General features: G+C 39.0%; 1 protein-coding gene across 1 annotated transcript in view; it reads right to left on the reverse strand.

Annotated features, from left to right (window-relative positions):
* The window catches only part of GRIN2B (glutamate ionotropic receptor NMDA type subunit 2B), a 329,107-nt gene that overhangs the window by 158,807 nt on the left and 142,620 nt on the right, over positions 1 to 27,680 (reverse strand). The window contains exon 3 of the mRNA XM_060777190.2: positions 15,658 to 16,256. Coding sequence (XP_060633173.2) covers positions 15,658 to 16,256 — 599 coding nt within the window. The remainder of the gene's footprint in view (positions 1 to 15,657; positions 16,257 to 27,680) is intronic.

The following is a 27,680-nucleotide window of genomic DNA, read 5'->3' on the forward strand; positions in this document are numbered from 1 at the left end:
TAGTGTTATCTAAAGAGAGTAGGAAAACAAGAAGAATCAAGGAACAATCAATGTGAAGTTGTTAGAATAATTTCAGTATTTGTGTGTCTATTATGTGTTTATTAGTGTAGGTTTGTTTTATGTTAGGATGATTATCTTAGATATAGTTGTATTAGATGGAATAGTTTTAGTATTATATATTTTTCCATTTTTGTCTTTTCTATCTTTTCCTTTGTGTCTGAATAAGAATTAATTTTTAGATATCTGAATCAGAGTGAAACAAAATTACCAGATTTGGCTATCCCTCCACATAATCCACATTCACAAATCACCAATTTGATTATAGAAATTGGTTATTTTGGTAAGTCTATAAATCTATCCACTCCAGACTGTTTCAGAATAAAATATTTAATAACAAAATATTCTACTACATTCCAGAGCAAAGGATTTGAATGTGGAACTCCAGGAAAGGAGATTCCACCTGAACATTTGGAAGAACTTCCTAACTGTGAGAGCTGTTCAGCAGTGGAACTCTCTGCCCCAGAGTGTAGTAGAGGCTCCTCCTTTGAAGGATGTTAAACAGAGACTGGATGGCCATCTGTTGGGAGTGCTTTGACTGCGATTTTCCCACTTCTTGGCAGAGGGTTGGACTGGATGGCCCGCGCTGTCTTTTCCAACTCTTGTGATTCCATAATTCTGTGATTCTAGGTGAAGCAAAGCAATTGGTCAAGAAAGAATAGCAACCAAAAGGGAGATCATGGAGAGGAGAGAAAGTGAGAAGAGAAGATTGGGAAGGCAAGGGGCAGGCACCTCAATGAGTGGGAGTCAGCGTGGGACAGAAGCATTTGCAATTAGATAAATGGTTTTTGCTTTCATTCCTGCTTTAATTCAACTATTGTTTTTACAAACATACAGCATACCTCATCAATATGGTCCCACACTACCACTACAAAACAAACATCCTCTTAAAGCAAATGTTGTTTTAAAGGAAATTGCAGCTTTTTTTTGCTTGCCATTGTATATAAAAGCCTAAAACACATTTAAACTATTCATTAAGTGCATCATAGCACTGCCCTAAACAAAAGATGCAAAAGTAAAAAATAATAAATAAGCAAATTGCCAGAATATGGTACTGATTGATGAAATGCACAAGAGCTGTAAAAAGAGTGATTGTGGGTAACAAAATGGTGTTGAACTGTATAATTGAAAAGCACTGTATTAGTGAAGTATTCTAAATGAAGCATTGTAAAGAGAGGTATCTCTGAATGTGAATTGACTACTTGGGAGAACTCAAGAGTACATTTTCAGTGTTGTCCTAGTAGTAAGATAAGGAAGAGGAGCGTACTGCAATCTCTGAGGAAATGGTCTCGTCCCTCACCCCCAGATGATCATTCCCTCTCCCCAAAATGAGAGAAGCATGAGTTCCTTTTTCTCCAAGAAAAAAAGAAAAGAGAATAAGTTTTCAACCTCTGGTTATGATGGATCTATTCCACATATGAAAGCTCTTGGCTGACTTATTACTTCAAACGAATTGCTACTCTTCAGGGCGACCAGTTTCCTGTTTTGTGCTACAAGGAAATGAGTAGCTATGGACAATGGAAATCCGGCCTGGAGGATCTCTTATTCAACTACAATCTTCCCGAATTGAATTCTGCCCTGAACATGACTAAGAGACAACTAAGAGACTGGCTATTTTGGATTGACTCAAGAAGGACCCTGCAATCAATCAGGAACTCATTTTTTTCCCATGGCTCCCCTTTTTGAAAACTCAACATTTCAAAGCCAGATATCTGATCAAGCTCAAGCCTCCTTCCTTGAGAACCGCCTTCACCGAGCTGCGATTTCAAGTGATGCCGACTGCAGTGTTAGATGGTCGCTACCAAAATGTTCTCTGGGAAAACAGACTATGTATTTGTAGCCAGTGTCAGGTGGAAGACATTGTGCATTATCTGTTAGTCTGCCCATTGTATAGTGACCCAAGGGAAAGACACCTGAAACCCTTGTTGACACAAGATGAAGGAAACTCTATTGCTGAAACAGTGCGGTTTCTGCTGAGCGATACAAATGACTATGTAAGTTACAAAGTAGCCCTTTTTGCTCGCTCTGCAAAAAAGATCGGAAAGACAGAGTTAGATAAAATTGCTGTCAACTTCCAAGGAGATTCTAAGGGTTAACTGGATCCTCTCCTAAAATGTATTTTAACTATTATTACCTTCCATTGTTTTTGTTGTGGGAGCAAATTATGGTTCTGTTTAGCATCATTGGTGCCTGTACTCCGAGAGTACTATTGTGCGCGTGTGGTGCTTTTTGTCATGGCTTTGGGCCCATACAATAAACTATTTTTGATTGATTGACTTATTGATTAGTGTCTACTCATACTATCCCTTAATTTGTGCATAGCATAATTATTTCTCCCATGAAGATAAAAATGAATTTATTATCCCTTTGTGCAACATTTTTAAGAATTACAGGTTTAGGGTGATTTTATTCTTGTATTTAATCTTATGATTTGAAAACATAATGAAAGGCTGTATAAGACTATTTTGTCATTCATAGGTTGTGTTATATATAGTGTTGTTTATTCATTCAGTCACTTCCAACTCTTCGTGACCTCATGGACCAGCCCACGCCAGAGCTCCAAAGCTCCCTGTCGACCGTCACTACACCCAGCTCCTTCAGAGTCAAGCCAGTCACTTCAAGGATACCATTTATCCATCTTGCCCGACCGCCCCCTCTTTCTTTTGCCTTCCATTTTCCCCAGCTTCATTGTCTTCCCTAAGCTTTCCTGTCTGTTATATATAGTATCACTGCCCAATCTTTCGGAGACAACAGTATAGACATTTTTCCGTGGCTTTTTTGTTCCAGTCACACAGGGAGAAGACTATAGATAAGTCAGGGGTGCTGTGGTTTTAGCTTTGAATTAGTTTTATAGATGTAAACTGCTAATTTTAGTTAATACCATTGATGTGTAATTCTGTTTTAATGCCTGCATATTTGTAAATTTTAAATTCTATTAAAATGTTTTTTCATGTAAGCCACTTTGAATCTCCTTTGTGGAGAGAGAAAGTAGGATATAAATGAATGGATGTCAACAATGTAAATCAAGATACTCCACTTGGGCAGAAAAAATGAAATGCAATGATACAGAACGGGAGACGTCTGTCTCAATAGCGGTACGTGTGAAAAAGATTTTGAAGTACTCTTGGAAAACAAGTTAAACATGACCCAACAACGTCACATGGCAGCTAAAAAAGCCAATGGGATTTTGGCCTGCATCAATAGGAATATAGTGTCTAGATCCAGGGAAGTCATGCTACCCCACTATTCTGCCTTGGTCAGACCACACCTGGAATCGCACTGTGTCCAATTCTGGGCACCACAATTGAAGGGAGATGTTGACAAGCTGGAATTTGTCCGGACTTTGTCCGGAATTTGTCCTAACTAAAATGAGGGTCTGGAGAACAAGTCCTATCAGGAGCAGCTTAAAGAGTTGGGCATGTTTAGGTTACAGGAGAGAAGGCTGAGAGGAGACATGACAGCCATATATAAATATGTGAGTGGAAGTCATAGGGAAGAGGGAGCAAGGTTGTTTTCTGCTGCCCCAGAGACTAGGATGCAGAAAAGAGATTTCACCTGAACACTAGGAAGAACTTCCTAACTGTGACACCTGTTCAGCAGTGGAACTCTCTGCCCCAGAGTGTGGTAGAGGCTTCTTCTTTGGAAGCTTTTAAACAGAGGCAGGACGGCCATCTGTTGGGGGTGCTTTGAATGCAATTTTCCTGTTTCTTGGCAGGGGGTTTGACTGGATGGCCCACAAGGTCTCTTCCAACTCTGTGATTCTATTATTCTATAATCATAATCATTATCATTATCATCATAATCATAATATCTTCCTAGAACACACCAAAGCTGCCAAAGGGTATCTGGTTTCAATCAGAGGGATTTTAGTAAAGACAGCTAAGTTATTGGGTGAAGTTTAATACATTAAGTTCATTATTGATATGTGGGAGGGGGGTCTAATTCAGCTCCATTTAGGTTGACAGAGGTGGCTTTAATAGTTAATTTTACATTGCTGTTTAAATATGCATTATATTACTACACTAAAAGCCTTGCTGGAAAATGAAAAATCTCATTCATGATTTTACTCCCAATATTGTAAGTTTTGGAGTGGAAGAGAAACAGCTCGATGCATTTTTTTAAAAAACTCAGCTTCTCGTCCACCTCAGTGAAAGTTTTTTTCTTGCTTTCTCTTTCTTCCTCCAGTTACATATCCCATTTCTTTGATTTACAAAATCCCATCTGTAGCTGAACAAAAGCTCCACAATTAAGCACTTCAAAATGCAGCTTCCTGACTAAATTTTAAATATATGTCCAGTTTTTTGGTTCACAACAATTTGTCTCATAGTTTAAGAAACCCAGTCTCTGTTGATTCCTCCATTTTCCTTGTAATTCTGCAGAATCATGAAAAGTAAACACATCTTTTAATGTTCATAGAAACAAACACCCAGTAAGTACTTAATTTAGCTTTGGTAAAATCTGAAAAATCTGTATTTCTAGAATTGAATTTTAGTAACCTAATGTGTTTGGAGACATCTTGAGACCTCTCCTTGCAGAGATATGTGGATGTGGCTCTTAATGTGGAGACAAAAAAGTGGGGTAGAAATAAACATAAACATAAACAACAACAACAACAACAACAACTGGAGGAAAAAGTTGTCTAAAAATAAATCCCTGGGGTATTTGTTTTATTTTTTGGCTTTAACTTCCTATAGATTTTCAGTGTGTTTACAAATTTCTGGCATTCTCTAGATTTTATAGATACATAGAATGTTTTGGCTTCAGCAATATAGATCCTGTCTTGGTTGTAGAATATAGGGTTGGGTGGACATCAGTTGTGGAAACTGTTTCTCTTTTTGTTGTCGAAAGCTTTCATGACCAGAATCACTGGGTTGCTGTGAGTTTTCTGGGCTGTGTGGTCATGTTCCAGAAGCATTCTCTCCTGACATTTCACCCACATCTATAGTAGGGATCCTCAGAGGCTGTGTTGGAATCTATGCAAGTGAGGTTTATACATCTGTGGAATGTCCAGGATGGGAGGGAAAAAACTCTTGTCTACTTGAGGCAAGTGTGAATGTTGCAATTGGCCACCTTGATTAGCATTGAATGGCCCTGCAGCTTCAAAGCTTGGCTGATTTTTGCCTAGGGGAATCCTTTGCTGGTAGGTGTTAGTTGGCTCTGATCGATTTTTGTCTAGAATTCCCCCTTTTTTAGTGTTCCTCTTTATTTACTGTCCTGATTTTAGAGTTTCTCTTTTACCTCACTGGTTTATTTAATACATTAATTGCTTTGTTAGTAATGTAATTCTGAATTTCAAACACATGTCAACCACTTTAATTAAAAGTTGCTTTTGAAAAGGAGAAATGGGGTTAAAAAAACAAAGCCAACCTCTTCAATGTGAAAGTAACACAGAGATTCTCTCTTTGTGTGATTATCATTGCAGACTGAAACAAATTGTTTTTTGTTACTTTAATACAGCTATTTTAATCGATTTAAATCCTCAGAGCTCGGGATGCTTGTCTGTTCTTAAAGTGAAAGGCACATGTCTGTGTTTTAGATGGATTAGGGATCTGCTGGTTTTCCCTGTAATAGGCAGTAAGAGCACCTAGAGCTTCGGAGAGCTTCTGTTCAACCATCTCAAAGCTCCCTGCTTGAGCGGTGATGGCACAATCATCAGCATAGATGAAACTCTCTGTCCCTTCTGGCAGTGGCTGGTCATTTGTGTAGATGTTGAACATGGATGGAGCAAGCACGCTCCCCTGAGGCAGGCCGTTCTTCTGCTTCTCTAGCCCTGGAACTCAACAAAAAGCAGGTTTCCTATGAGGCGGGTGAGATGGTAGTCCTTTGTGATATTATACATTTTTCTCAGGAGGAGGCGGTGGTTTACAGTATCATAAGCTGCTGACAGGTCTATGAAGACAGCTCCTGTGATCCCACTGGAGCATTGCAGCGTACCCAAATACCTGGGAGTCACTCTGGACTGTGCTCTGACCTACAAGAAGCACTGCTTGAATATCAAGCAAAAGGTGGGTGATAGAAACAATATCATATGAAAGCTGACTGGCACAACCTGGGGATCGCAACCAGACACAGTGAAGACATCTGCCCTTGCGCTATGCTACTCTGCTGCTGAGTATGCATGCCCAGTGTGGAACACATCTCACCACACTAAAACAGTGGATGTGGCTCTTAATGAGACATGCCGCATTATCATGGGGTGTCTGCCCCCTACACCACTGGAGAAACTACACTGTCTAGCCAGTATTGCACCACCTGACATCCACCAGGAAGTAGCAACCAATAGTGAAAGGACCAAGGCAGTGACATCTCCAGCTCATCCCTTGTTTGAGTATCAGTCAGTATGTCAATGACTTAAATTAAGAAATAGTTTTCTAAGATCTAAAGAGACACTCGCTGGAACACCCCAACAAGCGAGAGTCCAAAAGTGGCAGGTTCAAACCCAGAACCTCAATCAATGGCTGATACCAAATGAGAGACTCCCTCCTGGGCAGACAGAAAACTGGGCGACTTGGAAAGCACTGAACAGACTGCGCTCTGGCACCACAAGATGCAGAGCCAATCTTAAGAAATGGGGCTACAAAGTGGAATCCACGACATGCGAGTGTGGAGAAGAGCAAACTACAGACCGCCTGCTGCAATGCAACCTGAGCCCTGTTACATACACAATAGAGGACCTCCTTGCGGCAACACCAGAGGCACTCCAAGTGGCCAGATACTGGTCAAAGGATATTTAATCAACTATCAAGCTTGCAAACTTTGTGTTTTGTCTGTTTGTTTGTTTGTTTGTTTGTTTGTTTGTTTTGTTAAAAATGTAATACAAATGTCTGGTTTCTCCTGACACGATAAAATAAATAAATAAATAAATCGGTTCAAATCTAAGATATTAAAAGTTTTTTAAAGATCACTTCCAATCTAATCCCAGGTGTTCATTTTACCACAAACAGCATTTCTATCTAGCTGAGCATAATTTCTAAGGTTCTACAGCCATCCATTATAAAGCTTTATGTATTATATATTAATCATTATATTCTCCTTTAAAGAATCTTTGGGGAATTATCTTTACCCAATAGATCAAGGCAAATTTGGGGCCTTTTAAATGTGTTCCAATAAGTGAATGGGAGTCATAAGTCATGTCTGAACACACTATGTAATCCAATATTTCACTAGATAAATGATGCAGGAGATGAGAAGGAAATAGACAATTTCATAGATCTTCTCTCCATTTTTTAAAATTTTTCAAAGTTATTCTTGTTTATCAAATGATAAATAATGTCTTTGTATATATCACACCATTCATTCAAGCAGCCTATTCAAATATCACAACCAGGTTAAAGTTAGATGTATTATCTTCAAAGGTTGTTACATTGATTCAAGAATAATTCCTTCAAGCTTCACAACAAAAGCATTATGCACTGAATATTCTACACACTCTAAATCTGAATGCCTGAAACCTAGACAATTTGAATTAATTATGCACAAAAAAAATCTCACAACTGAATAATTATTTGAGAGCAGAACGAATGCATTTATTTCACACTGTCATAACTCAAAATTGGATGAACCGTTTTTGTTCAGATTTTTCAAAACATTTGCCTCAGGCTGGATAAGAGCATGAGAAGCTGCAAAGCTGCAGAGTAAGGTAAAAGTTGTTGAGAAAGTTATATGCATTGTGAAAAAAGAGGGACAGAAATAGGCTGACCTACAAAACCCTTTGCCCCTCTGTATGCAACCAAATTCATGGATGTGTAGACTGACAGCGGAGATGAAAACAAATGAAATCCTGCAGAACTATTGTATGCTATGAGTACAACAAAGACAAAACAAAGGTATTTTGCACTTGACCAGGGCACCATACCATTCCATGTGCCCAGTACTCACAATCAATCTATATCTGCAAAATATTGAAGGTAGGATAATAGCTACAGGCAGAACATGCAGAGAGTGACCTATGAATAACGGAGCATAGCTGGAAAAAGATTTGTGACTGGAACTTTTAGGAAATCCTTGTTCTGTGTTTAAGAATTGTTATAGCAGGATAATCTCATGCAATCTCAAAGAAGCTGTTCAATTGTTGTATGATCAGGAATAGCCTGTTTTGTTCAAAGAATGGTACAGAAGTGATTAGGCCCATTTTAACCAGGCTAGTGAATAAATCTAAAAACTGGGGAAAGCACTAGGGCACTCAGTCACAATCCTGTGGCATTGCTTCACAAAATAACTTTTCACATGACACTGTACTCATATTTCTAGCATTCAATTAATGTGTGCTATTCTTGAATGTAAACATCTGTTTGGGCACATTGTTGAATGTGATCCACAAGGCAGGAAACATTTACTAACAAATTAATAACCACCTTTGAGGTAGAAGACTGCAACTGCTTAGCAACCTAGGCCTAGAAATTAGAGCAAACAGCTCAGCCAAATTGTGAATCTGCAAGGGATTTCTCGAAGCCAGAGGAATGTGATTAACTGAACGGGTGTTCAAGCTGGACGCTGCAGTTAGCGCTTCCAGTGTTTGCACTGATCTACCTAATGACCACGAATGTTGCCAGGGCCTCCCCTCGGCACACATCCACTAGAGGACGCACTGAGCTGGTCTCTTGTCAAACCAGATTTTTCAGTGAAATTGCATCAAAGCGAAAGGAAAGAGGCTCTAGAGTTGTGCAGGGAGTCATAGCAACACAGCGGTTTCTATTTTTATAACTTGAAATATAGTAAGAACATTTGGGGGGAGGGGAGAAATGGCAATTAAGAAAATGGAAAACAGACATGGGTTGTTGTAGGTTTTTCAGGCTATATAGCCATGTTCTAGAAGCATTCTCTCCTGATGTTTCGCCTGCATCTATGGCAGGTATACTCAAAAGTTGTGAAGTCACAACCTCTGAGGATGCCTGCCATAGATGCAGATGAAATGTCAGGAGAGAATGCTTCTAGAACATGCCCATATAGCCCGAAAAACCTACAACAACCCAGTGATTCCACCCATGAAAGCCTTCGACAATACATTAAACAGACATGCATGTTCTTTCATTAATCTAATTCTTTTACAGGACTTTGACATGATAAAAGTATCAACAGCCAGTTACTTAAGTGACAAGAGATGTTCGTTTTCACTTTATTATCCTCCTGTCACTGGCCAATTATTCATTATCACAAAGCAGCAAAGCGTTTAAAGCTCACTGGATTCCATAAGCATCTTTTTTACATTTTGACTGTATAGAATCCTTCTACTTTGACCTTTTCTCTTCCTCAGTGAATACATCACTAGAGATATTTTGGTTCGCGCTTCTAAAACGCAGATGGAGCAAAAGAAAGAAATCCAGCTGCACTATAAAATGTGCATGAGCAATAATAAATGATGTACCATGACACTTGCAACTGAAAGACCTAGTTGAACGGCCTGGGGAAGTTTGAAGATTTGAAAAGACGATTCTTCTCACCTATGTTACCAGATTAATCCAACAACAAATGCCCTACATGGAATTTCAGTGCTTCTTGGACTATCTGATAGGGGGAACCAGAAATCATGGTTATGATTTCCAATGTACTATGGTCTGACAGTAATTTTCTGCCTATTGAGTTCAAACTGTTTATTTCTGAGAACTTTCCAGTGACCAGTAATCAAAAAACTTCCTCACCTTAAGAGCTGTTTAACAGTGGAACTCACTGCCTTGGAGTGTGCCCCAGGGACTGGCAGCAGTCCAAGGACCACCACTTTGAGTAACATCATTCTAGGAAAGCCCTCCTCAATACAATGCCCTCCGGATGTGCTGGATGGCAGCTCAATTTCTACCAGTTCCCAGCAAATGCATCTAGAGCAGTGGTTCTCAACCTTCCTAATGCTGCGACCCCTTAATACAGATCATAATGTTGTGGTGACCCTCAAACCACAAAGTTAATTTTATTGCTACTTCATAACTGTAATTTTGCTATTGTTATGAATCATAATGTAAATATCTGCAGGATGTATTTTCATCCACTGGATGAAATGTGGCACAAATACCTGATACACCCAAATTTGAATACTGGTTGGGTTGGGGGGGATTGATTTTGTCATTTGGGAGATGTAATTGCTGCGATTTATAGTTAGCCTACACTCAAAGAGTATTCTGAACTCTAACAATGATGGAATTGAATCAAACTTGTCACACAGAACTCCCATGACCAACAAAAAAGAATCTGGAAGGATTTGGTGGGCATTGACTTTGAGTTTTGGAGTTGTAGTTCACTTACATCCAGAGAGCACTGTGGACTCAAACAATGATAGATCTGGACCAAACTTGGCATGAATACTCAATATGTCCAAATGTGAACACTGGTGGAATTTGGGGGAAATAGACCCTGACATTTGGGAGTTGTAGTTGCTGGGAGTTATAGTTCACCTACAATCAAAGAGCATTCTGAATTCTACCAATGATGGAATTTAACCAATCTTGGCACACAGAACTCCAATGACCAACATAAAATACTAGAAGGATTTGGTGGCATTGTCCTTGCGTTTTGGAGCTAGTTCACCTACATCCAGAGAGCAGAAGGGGGGCTTTTGGTGGGAGGATTCACCATCTGCTTCCAAAAAGGAAGAGAAGGACAGGTGGAGAGATTGTCAGCCTTCTCTGCTAAAGAAGAAATAGGTGTTTTCTGGTAGTCTTTGATGACCACTCTGAAACCCCTTCATGACCCCCCCCCCCAAGGGGTCCCTACCCCCAGGTTGAGAAACACTGATCTAGAGGGCACTAGGTTGGAGAAGGCTATACTGGAGATAGGATGAAGGGGAACCTTTCTTAAGTCAAGTCTGAATGTATGCAATACCATATACAATACTTCTATGTCTGTTATGAATTATCAATTTAAAAGGATCAGGGCTGGTTTGGTTTTTTGCATATTTCAGAGGGCAATCCAACTGTCCTGGGGAAAGTATTCTAACTCAAATAATTTTGTGGACCTCTTTTCTTGCATATTAACAGGAACATCCACAATAGAAAAGTCATGGAAAGTTCAACTGCACCTCCTCCTTTACTGTTGGAGCCAAATGCTGAAAGAGGGTCAGGGGAGAAGTTGGATCCAAATGTTTCTTCCTCTCCTAATCAAATACCTCTAAGTAGGGATAATAAGGAAAGTAAGTACCCCAACTCCAGTTGTTGAAGCATTTATTTTCTTTCTCTTTGAAAGCAATGCAGAGGGGAAGGGATAATTACAGCTAATGAAAAGATAGAGGAAAAGGTAGGACATATTCTAACCTGGCTAAATCGAACCCACCACAGAACTGTTGTGTTACTTTGTATCTGCCTGCATACACTGTCATCAGGCTACACTCTGGCCTTGAGCAGCTGTGCGGTCTTCCAGAGTGACCTGCACGATTATGTTTTTCAATGGCAGCACACTCTTATGAGAAGCTGGCACTATCCGTGATTTTACTAGCAAGCTCAATACTTCTAAAAAAAAAAGTGATGGCATCTCGCTTGCCTTGTTGTTGTTGGATATGTTTCATAATTTCAATTGGTAAGACCAAGAATTTAATTAGATGTGATATTAGTCATAAAGCCAGCCCTAAGCTTCCTCGTGGTAAGAGCTATCTGACAGTGGGATATGCTACCTCTGAGTGTCATGGAGTCTCCTTCCACTGAGGTTTTTGAGAAGAGGCTAGATAGCCATCTGTTGGGGGTGATTTGATTGTGTATTCTTACATGGAAGGGGGCTCTTGTGGTCTATTCCAACTCGATGTTTCTATGGTAATCAGACTACAGGTATATAAAATGATGCTCTGGTGTAATGTGTCAATCATGGTTGTGGATGCAGTTTCACTCCTGAAAACCAGGTAGAAAGGTCTTGTTTTAAAGGGGGAAATGATGATCATATCTTCCATAACTAATTTGGTCATGATTGTTCCTCTCCCTGCATTTCCTTTAAGGTCCAGCTCATAATTTCCATGCACTTTCTTTAAAAGCATAATTGCACTTCTGGGAAAGGGAAATTGCAAACAAGACACACAGGAAGCCACTAGCAGGAGATCTACTTGCACCAGTAGTTCTCAACCTGTGGGTCCCCAGATGTTTTGGCCTTCAACTTCCAGAAATCATAACAGCTGGTAAACTGGGTGGGATTTCTGGGAGTTGTAGGCCAAAACACCTAGGGACCCACAGGTTGAGAACCACTGACTTAGACACTGTTTATCTTAAACTTCAGGTCCCAACCCCAAACAGGGTCCCCTTAGCGAAATATTGGGGTCCTGAGAAATTTGTCAACAATCAAAACTTTTCGAATGTCACCCAGTGGTTGTTTAGACATTTACACAAATCTGTTGTATTGTGTTTACAATGGACTTTGAAGATGCTTAAGCTGCATTCCACAAAAAAAAAAATTATCAGCCTGTTTTGCAAGCCTTGCAAATGGTGATTTATTATTTAAAAAAATTGCACTGCTTTTTATATCAATACACATGGGGTTATGTAAACATTTCTGGGGCTGAAGGGGGTTGTGAGTGGAAAGGTTTAAGAAGCCCTGTGCAAGAGCATTGAGGACCTAGGATAATTGACAAAAAAAGCTGGAATGCACATGCAACCCGTAAGTTATATGTTGTTGCTTACCTTTCTTCTAGCAAAAAAGATACAACCTCTGGAGAGTTTTATAACATTAGTAAACAATTCCTACGCATTCTGTTGTAAATAGGAAATAAAAAGTGTTGTGTTTTTTTTTACCATCTATAGCAGGTATGGGCAAACTTCGGCCCTCCAGGTATTTTGGATTTCAACTCCCACAATTCCTAACAGCCTACCGGCTGTTAGGAATTGTGGGACTTAAAGTCCAAAACACCCAAAGTTCCAAAGTTTGCCCATGCCTGATATATATTGTAGAAACTGCACTTTTTGCCCTCATCTAAAGAGCTTTTTTTCCCCCCCAAAAAATGGGGAAGAGACAGTGTGGTTGTGAGAATACTACCAATATGCCAATTTAATTGTCCCTGTGATATCACCAGTGATGAACTGTGTGCATATGACTGTGCTATTTAGTGTGAAAACATAGACACAATAAAGACAGCAACTGATTTTACTGAGACACAATAATAACTGCAGCTACATACCACACCTATTTGGAAAATCTGTGAAGTTCCAATGAATTTACTGAAATGTTGTAAAAACTCATATGTGTTCCCTAAGGTCAAATGTAAGATGATTATTAAAATTAATCAGTATAAGACTCATTAGTATCTGCCCGGGGCACACCAAAGATACAAAAATATTTTCCTGTATTGAGAAGAACTCCAAATACGACCCATCCATGGTAACAGTCCAGAGTTTATGAGGATCTCTGTAATAACAACAATTCATTTAAAACCTCACAGAAAATCCAGATGTAAAATTATCTTCAATTATTCATTTCTAATTATTTTCAACTGACTCAATCAGGAGTTGCTCAAGCCTATTTTAATGTGTCAAAAGGATATCAAATATGGTTATCCTTTACTCACTAAACATTTTTCTGGCCTGAAAACTGTCTTGAGTCGCTGATAGGCTGAAAAAGGCAGTATACAAATACAGTAAATAAATAAATATTGTCATTTTTTCAAAAAGGATCCTGATATATAAAACAGAATGTTTGGGCAAGCATGATGGGTTTTTTAGATCTCCCCTATAGTTCTTAAATATAACAGATATAGGGCACCTATTCTGAACTGTAAGCATCCTGTCCATGAACATAACCACAAAAAGCCAGGACCTTAGTGTAGTCCTCTTATTTCTCTTCTTTCTCTACAACCTTGAAAATACAAATTTTACAAAATGTCTTGAATATTGTCAAAACTAGGCATGAGAAACTACTTTCAGGAACAAGAGCCCACACAGAGATACTTTGCCAGGAGCTCTTTCGTTTATAACTGCAGGACCTCCTGCTTATATGCTATTTTCTCAGCTGTGATAGCTTATCTGCAGTGGAGACACGATCTCACACATAACTAGGTTTGCCTAGGAGTTTATAGCATCGACTGTAATCTCTTTGCACTTCTGGCACTGGATTTCTTGCTGTTGCTTAGACAAGAACCAAAAGTTACACTACGCACATATCTGTCTCAAAAGTACCAGCTTCCCATCTCTTCCTTCTTTCACTGAATATATAAGTTACTGCATGGTGTGTTTCACCATTTTCACTATACTTCATTGATTGCTTCTTGTGGGTGCCAGAAACCTGTAATATAATACAGTATTATCACATGTTTAATTCTAGGGTATTATTTCTTTAGGTTAGACTGTATTAAATGGTATGAGTAGATTCATAAAATGCAATTCAATGCAGTATAGGTAGGGGGCCTGAATCTGCTGCTGTAAGCACTATAAACTACTGTTTCCATATGACAACTGTTGTGTTTTCTACTACAATACAATATAAATACCTCGATGATTCTGCATGCCAAGGTGGTCAATTTAAGTAGCCCAGGGGCAAATTTTCTGGCCCACTGAACATTCCTTTTGTTGTTGTTATATGCCTTCAAATTGACTCTAACTTGTGTTTATTTAAAGGAGGTCTGCCATTGTCTTCCTCTAAGACCGAGAGAGTGTCATTTGTTCAAGGTTATGCAGTGAGTTTTATGAATCAGCAATGAATTTAACTCTTAGAATTGAAACCCAATCTCCTATAACCCTAATCCTTATAAATTACTGCACCATTCTGGCTCTTCTGGGGACAAATATGTAGAGGGTAATATTTTTGTTTAAACCATAATCCTGAAAAGACCAGCAAGAAACCACATCCCCTGAGCTGCTTCCTGGAAGCAAGGGAGGGCCTTACAGCATGGCAATCCAAGATGTAGTCCCCACTCCTGAAACACCAACAAAGATCCAGATCTCCCTGTAAGATTCTGACCTTTCCAGGTGTTTTTTGAATCCAGGATCAAGGTGGATTAATTGGTTGGCCCTGGGTTAAAATGTATTAGCTTGTGTGCATCACAATTAAAATGTATTAGCTTGTGTGTATATTAGTCTGGTGCACACCAGACTAATATGTGTCCTACACTGGATTAAATGTCAATGTAGATGCAGCTCAAACTTTTTAAAAAGATCTATCTCTCCTAACTGCCTTGCCACTGCCTGACACAAATTTCTTCTCTCAACTTGTGACTTGTAGAAAATCTTCTTCCACCCAGCTTTCGTGCCAAAATGTTAGCTATTCTGAGAAACCTGATATTTAGAGCTCTACACAATAAAGCCCCAAATAGCACTCACACTTTGCTAGATCTTAATAATGTCCTGCAATTCATATCTTTAAATATCAAATCATTTGCAGAAAAAGCTGAAAGCAGTACATGAATAACAAAAGACAATTCATCCTTATATATGTGTACAGCCATTGTTACTATGAACCTGTTGACTGCTTCTGTTTTCTATTGGCTTCCATATCAGCAGATCAGACCCATCTGGCTGCTCCTAATTCTGCATGACTGTCCAAAGCATTCTTATGTTCATTCAAAATAACTCAAGCAAGACAAAAACACCAGATAAAGAAATACATAAAACATAACTGGAAGCTTTCTTCCTAATATGTATTCTTCAAGATACAATGTTGGTTAGAACATGCCAGTGACCAATACCGTATTGTATTTATTTATCTTACCTATTTAACATGTTGGATTGGTAGATCCTCTTGTCTTGTGTGTTGTAGCAACTACTCTTAGGCTCAGGAATGAAGCTGTGCTCGGACAGCATGTCAGAGGCGGCTGTGGTTATTATGGCTATTCCATCTTTCACCCTGTCACGAAGACCATAGTCCCATTCATCGTATGATACAGAAATAAGTCCAGTGGGGAATTCAGAGGGCACCGTGTCTGTATCTCCAGCTACCAAACTGGGCACAATCCATGTGTAGTCATACCCAGTCAGACCCACAGAGTTGGCCACCTCAAAGATATAGGTAGCTTCTTCCTTAGTGCAGTACAGGAGGATGACAGGACTCTGGAGTTTCTTGAGCTGATTCTGGATCTTTGAGTCCCCATCGTCCAAAGACATGTCCAACAAGAGTACTTCTTCTAGCTCCCAGCCCACAAAGCTGTTTTCAATAGTGCTGCGGACCTTGTTGACAAAGTCCTGATAGCCAGGAAAGTATGTAGTGACAATGGAGAAGATGTACCAGTCATATTCTTCCATGATATTGAGCATGACAGAAGCCTGTTGTTCTATTGATGGGCCAAATTGGAAGAACATGGATGATTCATCCTATAACGGTCAGGAAAAAAGAGAAAAATTGGTCAAAAGAGGGAAATGAGAAAAAGTTTGGAGAAGTCTACTAACATAGGACAAGAAATTACTTCATGCTAGCTAACTTGGTTGTGGCAGGGTTGTGTCACTATAACTATAGTGAAAATAGCAAAATTCAAAGTAAGATGATCTTAAAGGGCCACAAACTATTGCTTAGTTTTATACAATTTAGATAACTGTGAGAAGTAAGCAGAGTCTACAAAAAATACTGCAAGAAAAAAAAGGTTGCAATAACAAGTGACACTTCCCAAAAAAATCAATGCCCTTTCTTATGTAGGCTGGAAAGCCTTCCTCACTACTCTGGATGTTTCATAGAAACCCAACAATAAGGTTAACAGATTAAGCAGATAAAACAAAATATGGCTGACAGCAAGACTGAGAACCTGAGCAAGAACAATAGCCTTCTTTTTAGCCATACCAAAAGCAAAGATTTACTGAAACATTTAGTGGTTCCTGGTGTCCAAATTATATTATCCAAATGTCCATGTGGCAAAATATACTTCTTCTCAAAACCAGGGGGTCACATATGAAGTACATGACCTATATTGCTCTTTTTCTACACAGGAATTTTACTATCAGAAAATATTCTAGGATTAAACACTATGTAGTAAAGTCTCTAGGTAGTGTTTGAGTAATTCCATAATGACAGAACCTTGAAAAATTTGATATGACATTAGAAGCAACAAGTTGTGAATAAAAATACTGTATCAATGAGAAAACAAATAATCAATCATGCTGCTTCGGAGTCAATAAAACTTCCCAAACTGGTTACATGGACAGTGAAATCTCTACACATTTTATTCCAAAACCAAGTAACAAATGTTATTACTATTAATGGGGGTGAGACCAGTGCTTGGAAAGCATGATACAATTTGAGTATCCCTTACCCAAAATGCTTGAAACCAGAAATATTTGTTTAGTTGCTTTTTCTTTCAGAATAGAATACATGCATCTTCATATACTTTACATTCATCATGAGATATGTTGGAGATGGAATCCAAGTCTAAACATAAATTTCATTTGTATTTCATATACATCTTATGCACATAGCCTAAAGGAATTATATACAATATAATTTTGTGCGTGAAACAAAGTCTGTGTACATTGAACCAACCAGCACAGAGCAAAGATATCACTATCTCAACAACTCATACAGACAATTTTGGATTTTAGAGTATTTTAGATTTTGGAATTCCAGATACAGGATGCTCAGCTTGTACAATTAAAGGCTACATAAACTGTATTCAACCCTGGGGCAGATAATCTAAAGACAGATGTTAAAGCATACTATGGATGGCCAGCATAAAGTATTGTTACTTGATGCAGTATATCTGAGCATGTGCAACTAAACATTTCTGCAATATTTTCATGTTTATAGCATCAGCATAATACTACATTCTGAGACCGTACAATAATGCAGTGTTCCTATCCCAACCTGAAGCATTTGATGTCTCGGTAATTATACAAATTTAATAATAATAATAATAATAATAATAATAATAATAATAATAGGTTGTTGTAGGGTTTTTCGGGCTATATGACCATGGTCCAGAGGCATTCTCTCCTGACGTTTCGCCTGCATCTATGGTAAGCATCCTCAGAGGTAGTGAGGTCACACCCCGAAAAAACCTACAACAGCCTACAACAACCCAGTGATTCCAGCCATGAAAGCCTTCGGCAATACAATAATAATAATAATAATAATAATAATAACAAAACACTTAATTTTTATCCCGCCCTATCTCCCCAAAGGTACTGAGAGAGGTTTACAACATACAGTGGCAAACATTCAATGCCGTAAAGTGCAATAAAAAAGCGAGCAAGCAGTCATAAAATAGATAATAACATATTAAATATCAACATCAAATAATGATGAAACATTACTTTAGATTAAGTAAAACATGACTAAAATTCACCTTTTGACAAAGAAGCATTTAAAACAAGACTTAAAGATTTAACACTATTACAGGTTAAAATTAAGATTTTAAAAACTGGTATAACAAGCATAATAATAACAATAATAATAATAATAATAATAATAAACTTTATATGTATTCCACCCTATCTCCCCTAAGGGACTTAGGGCGGATTCCAATCACTGGCTTTGAGCAGTAACATTTTCAAGTAATTACTAGTAAGTCTGTAGAAAATATCCATTAAAAAGAATTAACCAAAGCTATAGAGAGCCAGCATAATACAGTGGTTTGGGAGTTAAACTAAGGCCCATCCAGACAGGCCTTTAAAGTGAGACTTGTCTTGGTTTTACCAGTGTCCAAATGATGCCTCCGATAAAACCGAATTAATTTGGAACAAAGCAGGGTTTCCCGTAGTAAGACCCGAATATTAGGTGAGATCCAGGCCTTACCAGGTGTGAGCCCTGTGTAGATCATGCGATTCTCGGACCCAATCCACACAGCCCAGAAAACAAGAGGGCACCCACCCCCACCTCCAAACCCCCAAAATAAGCCTTAAAATTTAAAAAAAGTACCAGACCACCATTACGGTGGTCCTTCAGTCCTCCTGGCAAGTAGAAATGATGCACCAGGAGAGAGGGGGCACATAATGGTTTCCTGGCATGCCATTTCTACACACTGGGAAGACTGAAGGATAACAGTGGCCCAATACGTTTTTTTAAAAGTCAAGGCTTATTTGGGGGGGCTTCGGAGAAAGCCAGGGTTTTGCGGGAGGAGGGGGGACACATTTCTGTCATGTGTGGAAGCACCCTAAGACACTGGGTGAAGAAGACTGAAATCCCTGCTTGGCCATGGACACCCACTGGAGTCCCTTCCACACTGCCATATAAAAATCCAGATTATCCGCTTTGAACAGGATTATATAGCAGTGTAGACCCATATAATCCAGTTCAAAGCAGATAATGTGGATGATCTGATTTGATAATGTGGATAATATGGCAGTGTAGAAGGGGCCTGGGTGAACTTGGAGATGTCACATTTTCTCAGCCTCATGGGAAGGCAAAGGTAACCCTTTTCTGAACAAATGCAACCAAGAAAATGCTGTGATAGGTTTATGTAAGTGCTGTCATACACCATAAATGATTTGAAGGCACAAAACAACTACTAGAGAAATACCAAATAATTTGAAGAAAAGTTTAATTTCAACATGTCACATTACTTGCAATTTGGGCAGAAGCAAAATTGATTGGTAACCAACAGTTTAAAGGTACGGCATCTAAGTTTATGCAGATAGAATTACAGAGGTTTATTACAGGGTTTTAAAAGTCTGTACTCTAAGGGGAATTTCAAATTAGACAACAATGGGCTTGGTAAGGTGAGATTCGAGATAGCATATTGTTCAAAAGGAATGTTCCTATTTGCGTTCAGGTGTAACTAGATGGTTCTCACTAGCAGGAATCTAAATATTATGGTCAGAAGAGATACACTGATGTGTGTGCACACCATGACTTTTCATGGGTTTCTGCTTCTGCAGGTACATCAACCCCACTGCCACCAAATCAACAAATCAATTATGAACTCGGATGAGATGTTTAAAAAATGGGTCAGTCGCCTGGTAGGGGATTGCAGCAGTAGAAACTGGTGGAAAAACAGGTGTGCCTAAAATATCAGTAGTCCTGAAACATAATTATTTACACACCAACACAGTATAGAAGCACATCTATACATCAAGGAATATGGCTCTGTATTGATTTCCTATTGATTTTAATATGTTTAGTTTCCCTCAGTATAAACATTTAGTAATATTATTATTTAGGAAGCATCGCAGTGTGAGATGTTTTACTTCACAAAATCTCATCTCTCTCTGAATCCAAATTTAGTTTTCCTGTCTGAAAGCATCTCCCTCTTTGAACCACCAAGGATTTTAAGATCATCTGATGAGGCCTTGTTCTCAGTTCCACCGCCATTGCAATCGCGTTTGGTGGGGACGACAGACAGGGCCTTCTCCGTGGTGGCACCTGAGCTGTGAAACTCCCTCCCTAATGAGATCAGATCTGCACCATCCCTCCTGACCTTCCAGAAGAAACTCAAATCCTGGCTGTGGGATCAAGCGTTTGCAGAATAAACGGATGAGCTGAGGAAGATAATGCTTGTCGTGAACTGCAATGGACTGATTAGGATGATGATTTGAACTTGCAAATTGTTTTAATGTATATTTATAACTGTTTTTAATCTATGCTAATTGTATTGTATGTTATGTTTTATATGGTGTCGGCATTGAATAATGCCTGTTGGTAGCCGTCCTGAGTCCCTCTTCGGAGGTAAGGACGGGATATAAATGTTCCAAATAAATAAATAAATAAATAGTTACATCTATTTTTAGTGCTTTTGTGAGCCACCACAAGTCCCTTCAGGAAAATGGAGGCCAGATACAAATAAAGTATCATCATCATCATCATCATCATCATATCTCCCTATCTCTATATGGGAAAGTCCATAGGCATGTCTTTGCTGTTCTAGGCTCACTGCAATTCTGGCTACTATCGTAAAAGGCTACTTCAGTTCAAGCAGAAAGGCGAGATTTGTTCAATCCAATCCATCTTGGCACCTGGCAACATGCTCTTGTGTTTAATCACCATGCCACTTCAACCGCCGAAATGAACTTTAGCAAAAATAGCAACATCAGCAATCACAAGCGTGGGATGAAGAAAGATAAAGGACAACATTGCAGAGGGAAGCGCTTCTATAGTAATTAAATCTAATGGAAATTCTAATAGGGACCAATCAATAAAATAAATGAAAAATGCCGGTGGCCCTGAAACACACAGAAATGTCTCTATGTTTTGCAAATCCCTTTCCTTACAGCGTTTTCAGTTGTAATGGCTAACAAAGATGAGAACACTGTAAAAATGAAGAGGTCTGTTGCAAAGAAATGGGAGGGACTTTTCTAGGTTTTAGAGCAATCGCTCAAAAGAACTCATGCCCTCCAACATTTCACAAATGAAAACAGGGATATGTGTGGCCAAGCAATATCAGAGCATGGCCAAGATGGGGGAAATATAATGAGGAAGAACACACAAAGTAGTGGAGACTGCTGCAGTTTACTTTTGACTGAAACTACTGGGAAAAGCCAAATTCTATTTCCTTCTCTCCTCTCTGCCTTGCTCAATTAATTCAGTGTAAACCACTTTTGCTCTCTGAACTCAGTTTGGAGCAACTGAACTAAGCTGAGGACAAAAGGAGAAAGTTGACAGAGAAACTGGGACATAGTAAAAGCAGTTGAAAAAGTGGGATGACAGAGGGTTATTCAGGACTGTCTCTGTCAAATCATGACCTTGCCAAACTCCTTTGTAATTAATTGCCATTAGTCTTGCCTGCTGCTCCTGTAGCTTGCTCAATACCTTATTACACTTACAACCACCTCCATTCCCATAGAGATAGAATGGAAATCTATGGTTTGGGACTGTTTATGAATCCTTCATGGATTACAACTCCATTGCAATTTTGCATTTAGTAAATTTTCTATCAGTCACAGGACACCAGCCAATGAATATGATCAATTTTAAAGGGAGTACATTTATGCTGGAATTTTGCCACTGGCTTACTGCTGGAAGATCTCCTATGTATGTTTCTATTGCTGTACGTTTGGTGCTTGACCAGAAGTTGTTTGATATAAGTGACTGCCAAAAGATCAAACAATAATTCATTAATGTTTTTATTGTAATACTAAAAAGAGATAAGAAGGTCAAGAACAGGCTGTTCATGTCCTCCTGGGAAAAATAAAGAACTATGTCCTAAATGTAGTGTCAAACAAATGCCCTGCTAAATAATATGGGATAGTCACCATTTTTCTTCTCAGCTTTGGAGTAAAGCAAAAAAAAAAGGCATTGCTACTTTATTTGTTTCTACTTAAATGATAGGCTTGAATAACACACAACTGTACGGCTTCACTGCTGAGCTTAGATATGGAACTATTGCAGTTGCTGGAGGGGAAATACATTAAAATAGTAAGTTTTTCAAGCCCAGTTTTATCTCTATCTACCAGATAAACTTTGGGTTTTTAATTTCACCTGCAGTTTCTATCAAAATCTGGTACAAGTGCAATTTAATCCCTCATTTTAAATCCCCTATATGTATTTTAGTTTTGAACTGTTCAAATTGTGAAGTTAAAAATGTTGCTGTTGTTGTTTTTTTGTTTTACTTTCCTCCTGGAGCAAAAATGGTTGCCATTTACATAGTTCAGACTATAAAGATTTGACCTGGTACTGTTTTAAATATCCCTGATCAATCAAGGCTTAAACATATGCAATGCACAGCTGGCTAAGAGGCACTCTATAAATATATTCAAGATTATCATAAAGATATAAATATATTCAAGATTATAGAAAAAGAATAAATAGAAACAATTCCATATTTTAAATGCAGCAAAATATCAATTAAAAAATGAGCAGTGACATTTTAGATACTGGGGGGGGGGGACCTTTGATCATAAACTACGGCACAACCTGGAGCATATCCATGTCACTTTTGGGATGAGAGGATGATTCATTGGATGGATTGATACATAATGCAGGTACTAGCATGTGCACATCTTCCTGGAAGTGCTACCGTGGTCAGTGGCTCTTATTCATTGATACATATGCAGAGGAATTTGGCTTTAAAGTATTAAAGCCATGTTAAAAAGCTCCTCCTATGGTGACTGTTATGGTCAATTTTAATTATACAAACGCACAAAAAATCACCATCTCCACTATTCTCAAAGTTAGCTAAGTGCTCTCTGCTTTTATTTGCCTGCAGAGTTTCAAAGGTATGCATGGAAGTCTTTGGCAAATTCCTATCTCCTCTTCTCTCAAATTGGCTAGCCCTAGATTCAATAAAGTTGTCATAATTCAAGGCTTTCAGCCTTCCGTCACATTTCTGATAGCTATGAGGTTACCAGCTTAGTAGATCCCTATTCTACATACCTCTGAACATTTCATAGATAAAACTTGGATACATGTGGTGAAGCAACATCAGAGTGTAGTCAAGATAGCAAAAACTATGAGGACAAACTCAGAAGCTAAAAGAGATTGCAGCAGTGTGCTATTGCCTGGTCCTACTGGGATGGGCAAGATTCTTCCTCTTCCTCTGCTGAGCCATTTGAGTGCAAACTACTCTGATATTTTGAATGCAGTTTGCAGCAACTGAAATTAGATGGGGAAAAAGGGAAGGCACTTCTACACAGCACCTAAAATAAGGAAGTTACAGAGTTAAAGAGGGGTGGCTACATGACGGTGATGGTAAATCTGTGTTGATCTGCTCTAATGGACAAAAAACATGAGTTAAAAGGGTTCTCTTTTATCCCGATTCTGGCTGGAAAATGCACATATTTCCATTACTATATATCCCTGCACTCAAGGAAAACATGTGATTTCCTTCCTTTCCCCCTGTGGAAACTGCTCCAGCACACATCTGCTTTTAAAAAGCCCAAAACAGCTGATCAGCTGATTGGGCTGTGAAATGGACATACAGCTGATTTAAACAAATCACAAACTTTTTGAAATTCTTTATTTTGAACTTTATAATATTAAACAGAACAATGAACAATTGGGGGAAGAGTGAGACCCAACAGAAGTTTGGGGGGGGGGGGGGGGCATTTTCCAATGGCCGACTAGTCACAGATACTGCAGCTCCTGAGTTCATTTCCAATCCACATTCAGTGGATACTGTGGCCACTGTTCCAGCCTTCACCTGGTTCCTAAGGTGCTTGTATAGACACATGGTTCATTTTAATCCACTTCTAAATTAGATTATAGTGTCTGTGTAGAAGCCCTTTTGTCCAATTCTTTAATGTTTCTATTTTGGCTTAAGGCACTAAACATCCTATGACACATACATTAAATGCTTCCATAATGAGATTAATTGCTTCAGCATGCTTCCACAAATAAATACATAATTTTATTAGAGGAAATTCAAGTCTTGATATAATCCAGGTTTTACTGTAGAAGTTACACTTTTAAAGTGTGACATAGAGTCTGATAATGCCACTCATTATGGTGTTTTACACAGGGGGAGAAGCATGGTTGGAGCTGAGGGGTTCTTATTTCAAGTATGATAATGTCATCATTGTCTGCAAGAATCCAACCAACAATTATTATTCTGTAGTGATCTCAAATCTATTCCTCCCTGCTGTGGGCGACATGTATCCTACTGCTCGGTGCTTCAGAAGAAAGGGAAAATATTTCACAAAATCCTCAGAAGCCTGAAGCAGATTCTTCTGCCAGATCCTCTCCCTCCAGAGTCCCCAAAGCTCCTCATTCCATATTCATAACCAGCATTCTTTAGCTCTGAGGAGTTGAGAGAGTTCTGGATCCAATCTATACAGTTTACTAGCCAACTCAAATATGTCTCCCTTTTGAAAAACTGTTCTGAAGTAACTGTTGCTAGGACAACACATCTTTTGTTTCTAATCAATATTCTTTCTCCTGTGTTGTTTAACATCTAAAGGAAACTGCAAGAAAGGTCCTGTGGATATCTGGTATGGGGATTTCACTGTGATATATGGATCTCAACTAGTTTTATTCCTCTCACTCAGCAGAAAAAGAAGAGCCAAGGCTTCCAGACAGGAAACAATCAGGACCAGATAACCCCTCCAAACACCTCCCCATGCAGTCAGGCTTTGAAGCTGCAAGGCCATTCAATGTTAATCAAGGTGGCCAATTGCAACATTCACACTTGCCTCAAACAGAACAGAGATCTTTCTCCCACGCTGGACATTCTACAGATATATAACCCCCCCTTGCCTAGTTATTAACAGACCTCACAATCTCTGAGGATGGCTGCCATAGATGTAGGCAAAACACCAGGAGAGAATGCTTCTGGTACAGGGCCATACAGCCTGGAAAACTCACAGCAACCCAAAAGTCAAGGCTGGTTCAAACCAAATATCAAAAAATATTTGGTGTGATAATGGGCTGAACAAACTGATACTTTCTCCACTGTATCTAGTCATATGCCATCCAAGCACCTTTCAGTTGCTTAGAGAAATCTAGCAGGAGAAGGTTTGTGTTTTTCTTGTCCCATTCTCATCTTTCTGATGTAAATGCTGGTGTTGATTGTCCTTTTTCTTGGACAAACTCTGTCTGAATGAACCATTGCCAATGAGATGGGTACTTTGACAGAAAGTCATTCATGAACAGGATAGAACTCTCTATAATACTCTTTCACATTGTCCCTCACTACACATTTTCAGTCAGTGTGTTTTGGAATGGACTTCCATCCTATTTGGTTGGATGTGATCCAAAGGGGTCCTCCATTTGTCTGACAAATTTCTTCTGATTAGTGGTAAAAACAGAAAAAAATATTTAAAGCTGTTAAAATGTAAATGGTGCACATAAACTGAGATATGCTTTATAGGCAGGAGAGCTCTTACATGCTCTACAGACCCAGGAATTAAAACTTTTTCATGCTTCACACATCTTAAGTCTACAATATGAAGGCATTTACCAAAATAAAAGCAGAGGTAATATTTGTTTGTTTCAATTAAAGTTGAATACATGGCTCTCATCCTTCTGAAATTTTTTGAAAAACATGGTATGACGTGTGACAAGTAATTTTGATTGCTAAGAGATGGATCTGTTGTCTGCATGCCTCCTGCTTTCATTAATGATTCTATGAAATATAATTCTGTTATTTGGCCAAGCACCTTAACCAATCAAAAATGGAGTCTATTTCCAGAACTGATCATTGTGGCCACTGGGCAAGAGAATGTATTCCATACCCATCCCAACACTTGATTAAGATGGGATGATGAAGATCTTCTGGGGAGGCCCTGCTCTTGGTCCCACCTCCTTCTCAAGTGCAGTTGGTGGGGATGAGAGACAGAGCCTTTTCAGTGGTGGCTCCTGGGCTCTGGAACTCTCTTCCCCAGGGCACATTCAGACAGCCACTTTATTGCAGAAAGTTCCACAATAAAAGGGATCTGTCCAGACGATGTCCTGGACAAACCCGAATTAATTCACCACAAATCAGGAAAACCCTGGTTTGTGGTGTATTAATATGATAGTGGGGTTATTCTACACCTTCTTGGAAAGCACGGGATAAACCCACTACTTCCGGTGTCTGGACTGCAGAATACTGCAGTTCAGAGAGTATTCCCATGGTTTTCCAGGCTAAATTAGCCCAGAAAACTGTGGGAATGCCAACCCCCGCCCCCAAAAGCCTCCCAAAACAGAGTAAAAAAACCCAGAATAACTCACCTGGTTTCCATGAGACGGCTGCCAGAGTTCTCCTGGTATGTACAAATGATGCTGCCCGCCCCCCTCCTTTTTCCTGGCGTATCATTTGTACATGCCAGGAGAGCTCCGACAGCCATCTGATGGAGGCCAGGTGAGTTCTTCTGTTTTTTTACTCTGTTTTGCGGGGCTTTTGGGGAAGGGGTTACAGTGTCCCAGGGTTCTCCCAGGAAGTCCTGGAAGAACATCTGGACACCCACCCCAGAAAGCAAGCACTTTCTGGGTTGTGTATAGATGGGGTCCCAGGAACATCTGCGTTTTTTAAACATGGATGCTCTTGGGATAAAGGCCTGTCTGGAAAGGCCCCCAGAGAGATTAGATCTTCCTCTTGGCCTTCAGAAAGAAAACAAAGACATGACGGTGGGACCAAGCTTTTGGCTAATAAAGTAATGCACTGCAAGAAATAAATAGGGAATATGTGCAATTGAAAATTGGAATTGCCTTGGTTTACAATTCGGGATCATGTGATTTTAATGTTTATATTAGACATTTCAACTCTATGTCTAAATGTCTAAATGTTGCTTATATCTTATGTTTTAAAAGTCTAAATGATTTTAACTCATGTTTATTGTTTAGATATTATGAGTCAGTTTTTACATGTATGTTTGGTATTGAATTATGCCATTATGATGTTGTAAATGGCTTTGAGTCCCCCCATGAGTGTGAAAAGTGGTATATATACAGTAAATAAATAAGTAAATACATTTTCTTGAAAGACCAAAAACTATTTGATAATAATTCAGTGTTTTAATGTAGCAATGAAATTAAAGTTGATTGCCTTCTCCTAGGAATTGCTGAATCCTGCACTCTGGGTCAAATATTAGAAAATTAAATAAATAAAATGTGGTAAAAATAAGTAGGAAAGCAATCCACTTTTGCAAACCTAGCAATGTTTATCCCAAACTGAAACCAACTGTGACAGGAAAGAAGATAATGTCTAAGGTAATGTGATGGAAGATTCCATAGGTATCACATTTCCCTTAGGAAGGCTGACTTCAAGAGGAAGGCGAACTCTGAAAATGCTCTATGCTTGGGAAGTCCTCCAAAGTTCAGCACTGACACAAATTGCATTTGTGACCTTTAAGCAAATTATGTTTTTATTGGATCTAGGTCCAACTTTGCTCCAGACAAATGCAACAGAAACAAAAGGAAACCAATAACAAGGAGAGCAATCTTACAACAATGTAAGCCTTAAT

This window comes from Anolis sagrei, chromosome 5 (assembly GCF_037176765.1).
Source record: "Anolis sagrei isolate rAnoSag1 chromosome 5, rAnoSag1.mat, whole genome shotgun sequence".
Classification (NCBI taxonomy): Eukaryota; Metazoa; Chordata; class Lepidosauria; order Squamata; family Dactyloidae; genus Anolis; species Anolis sagrei.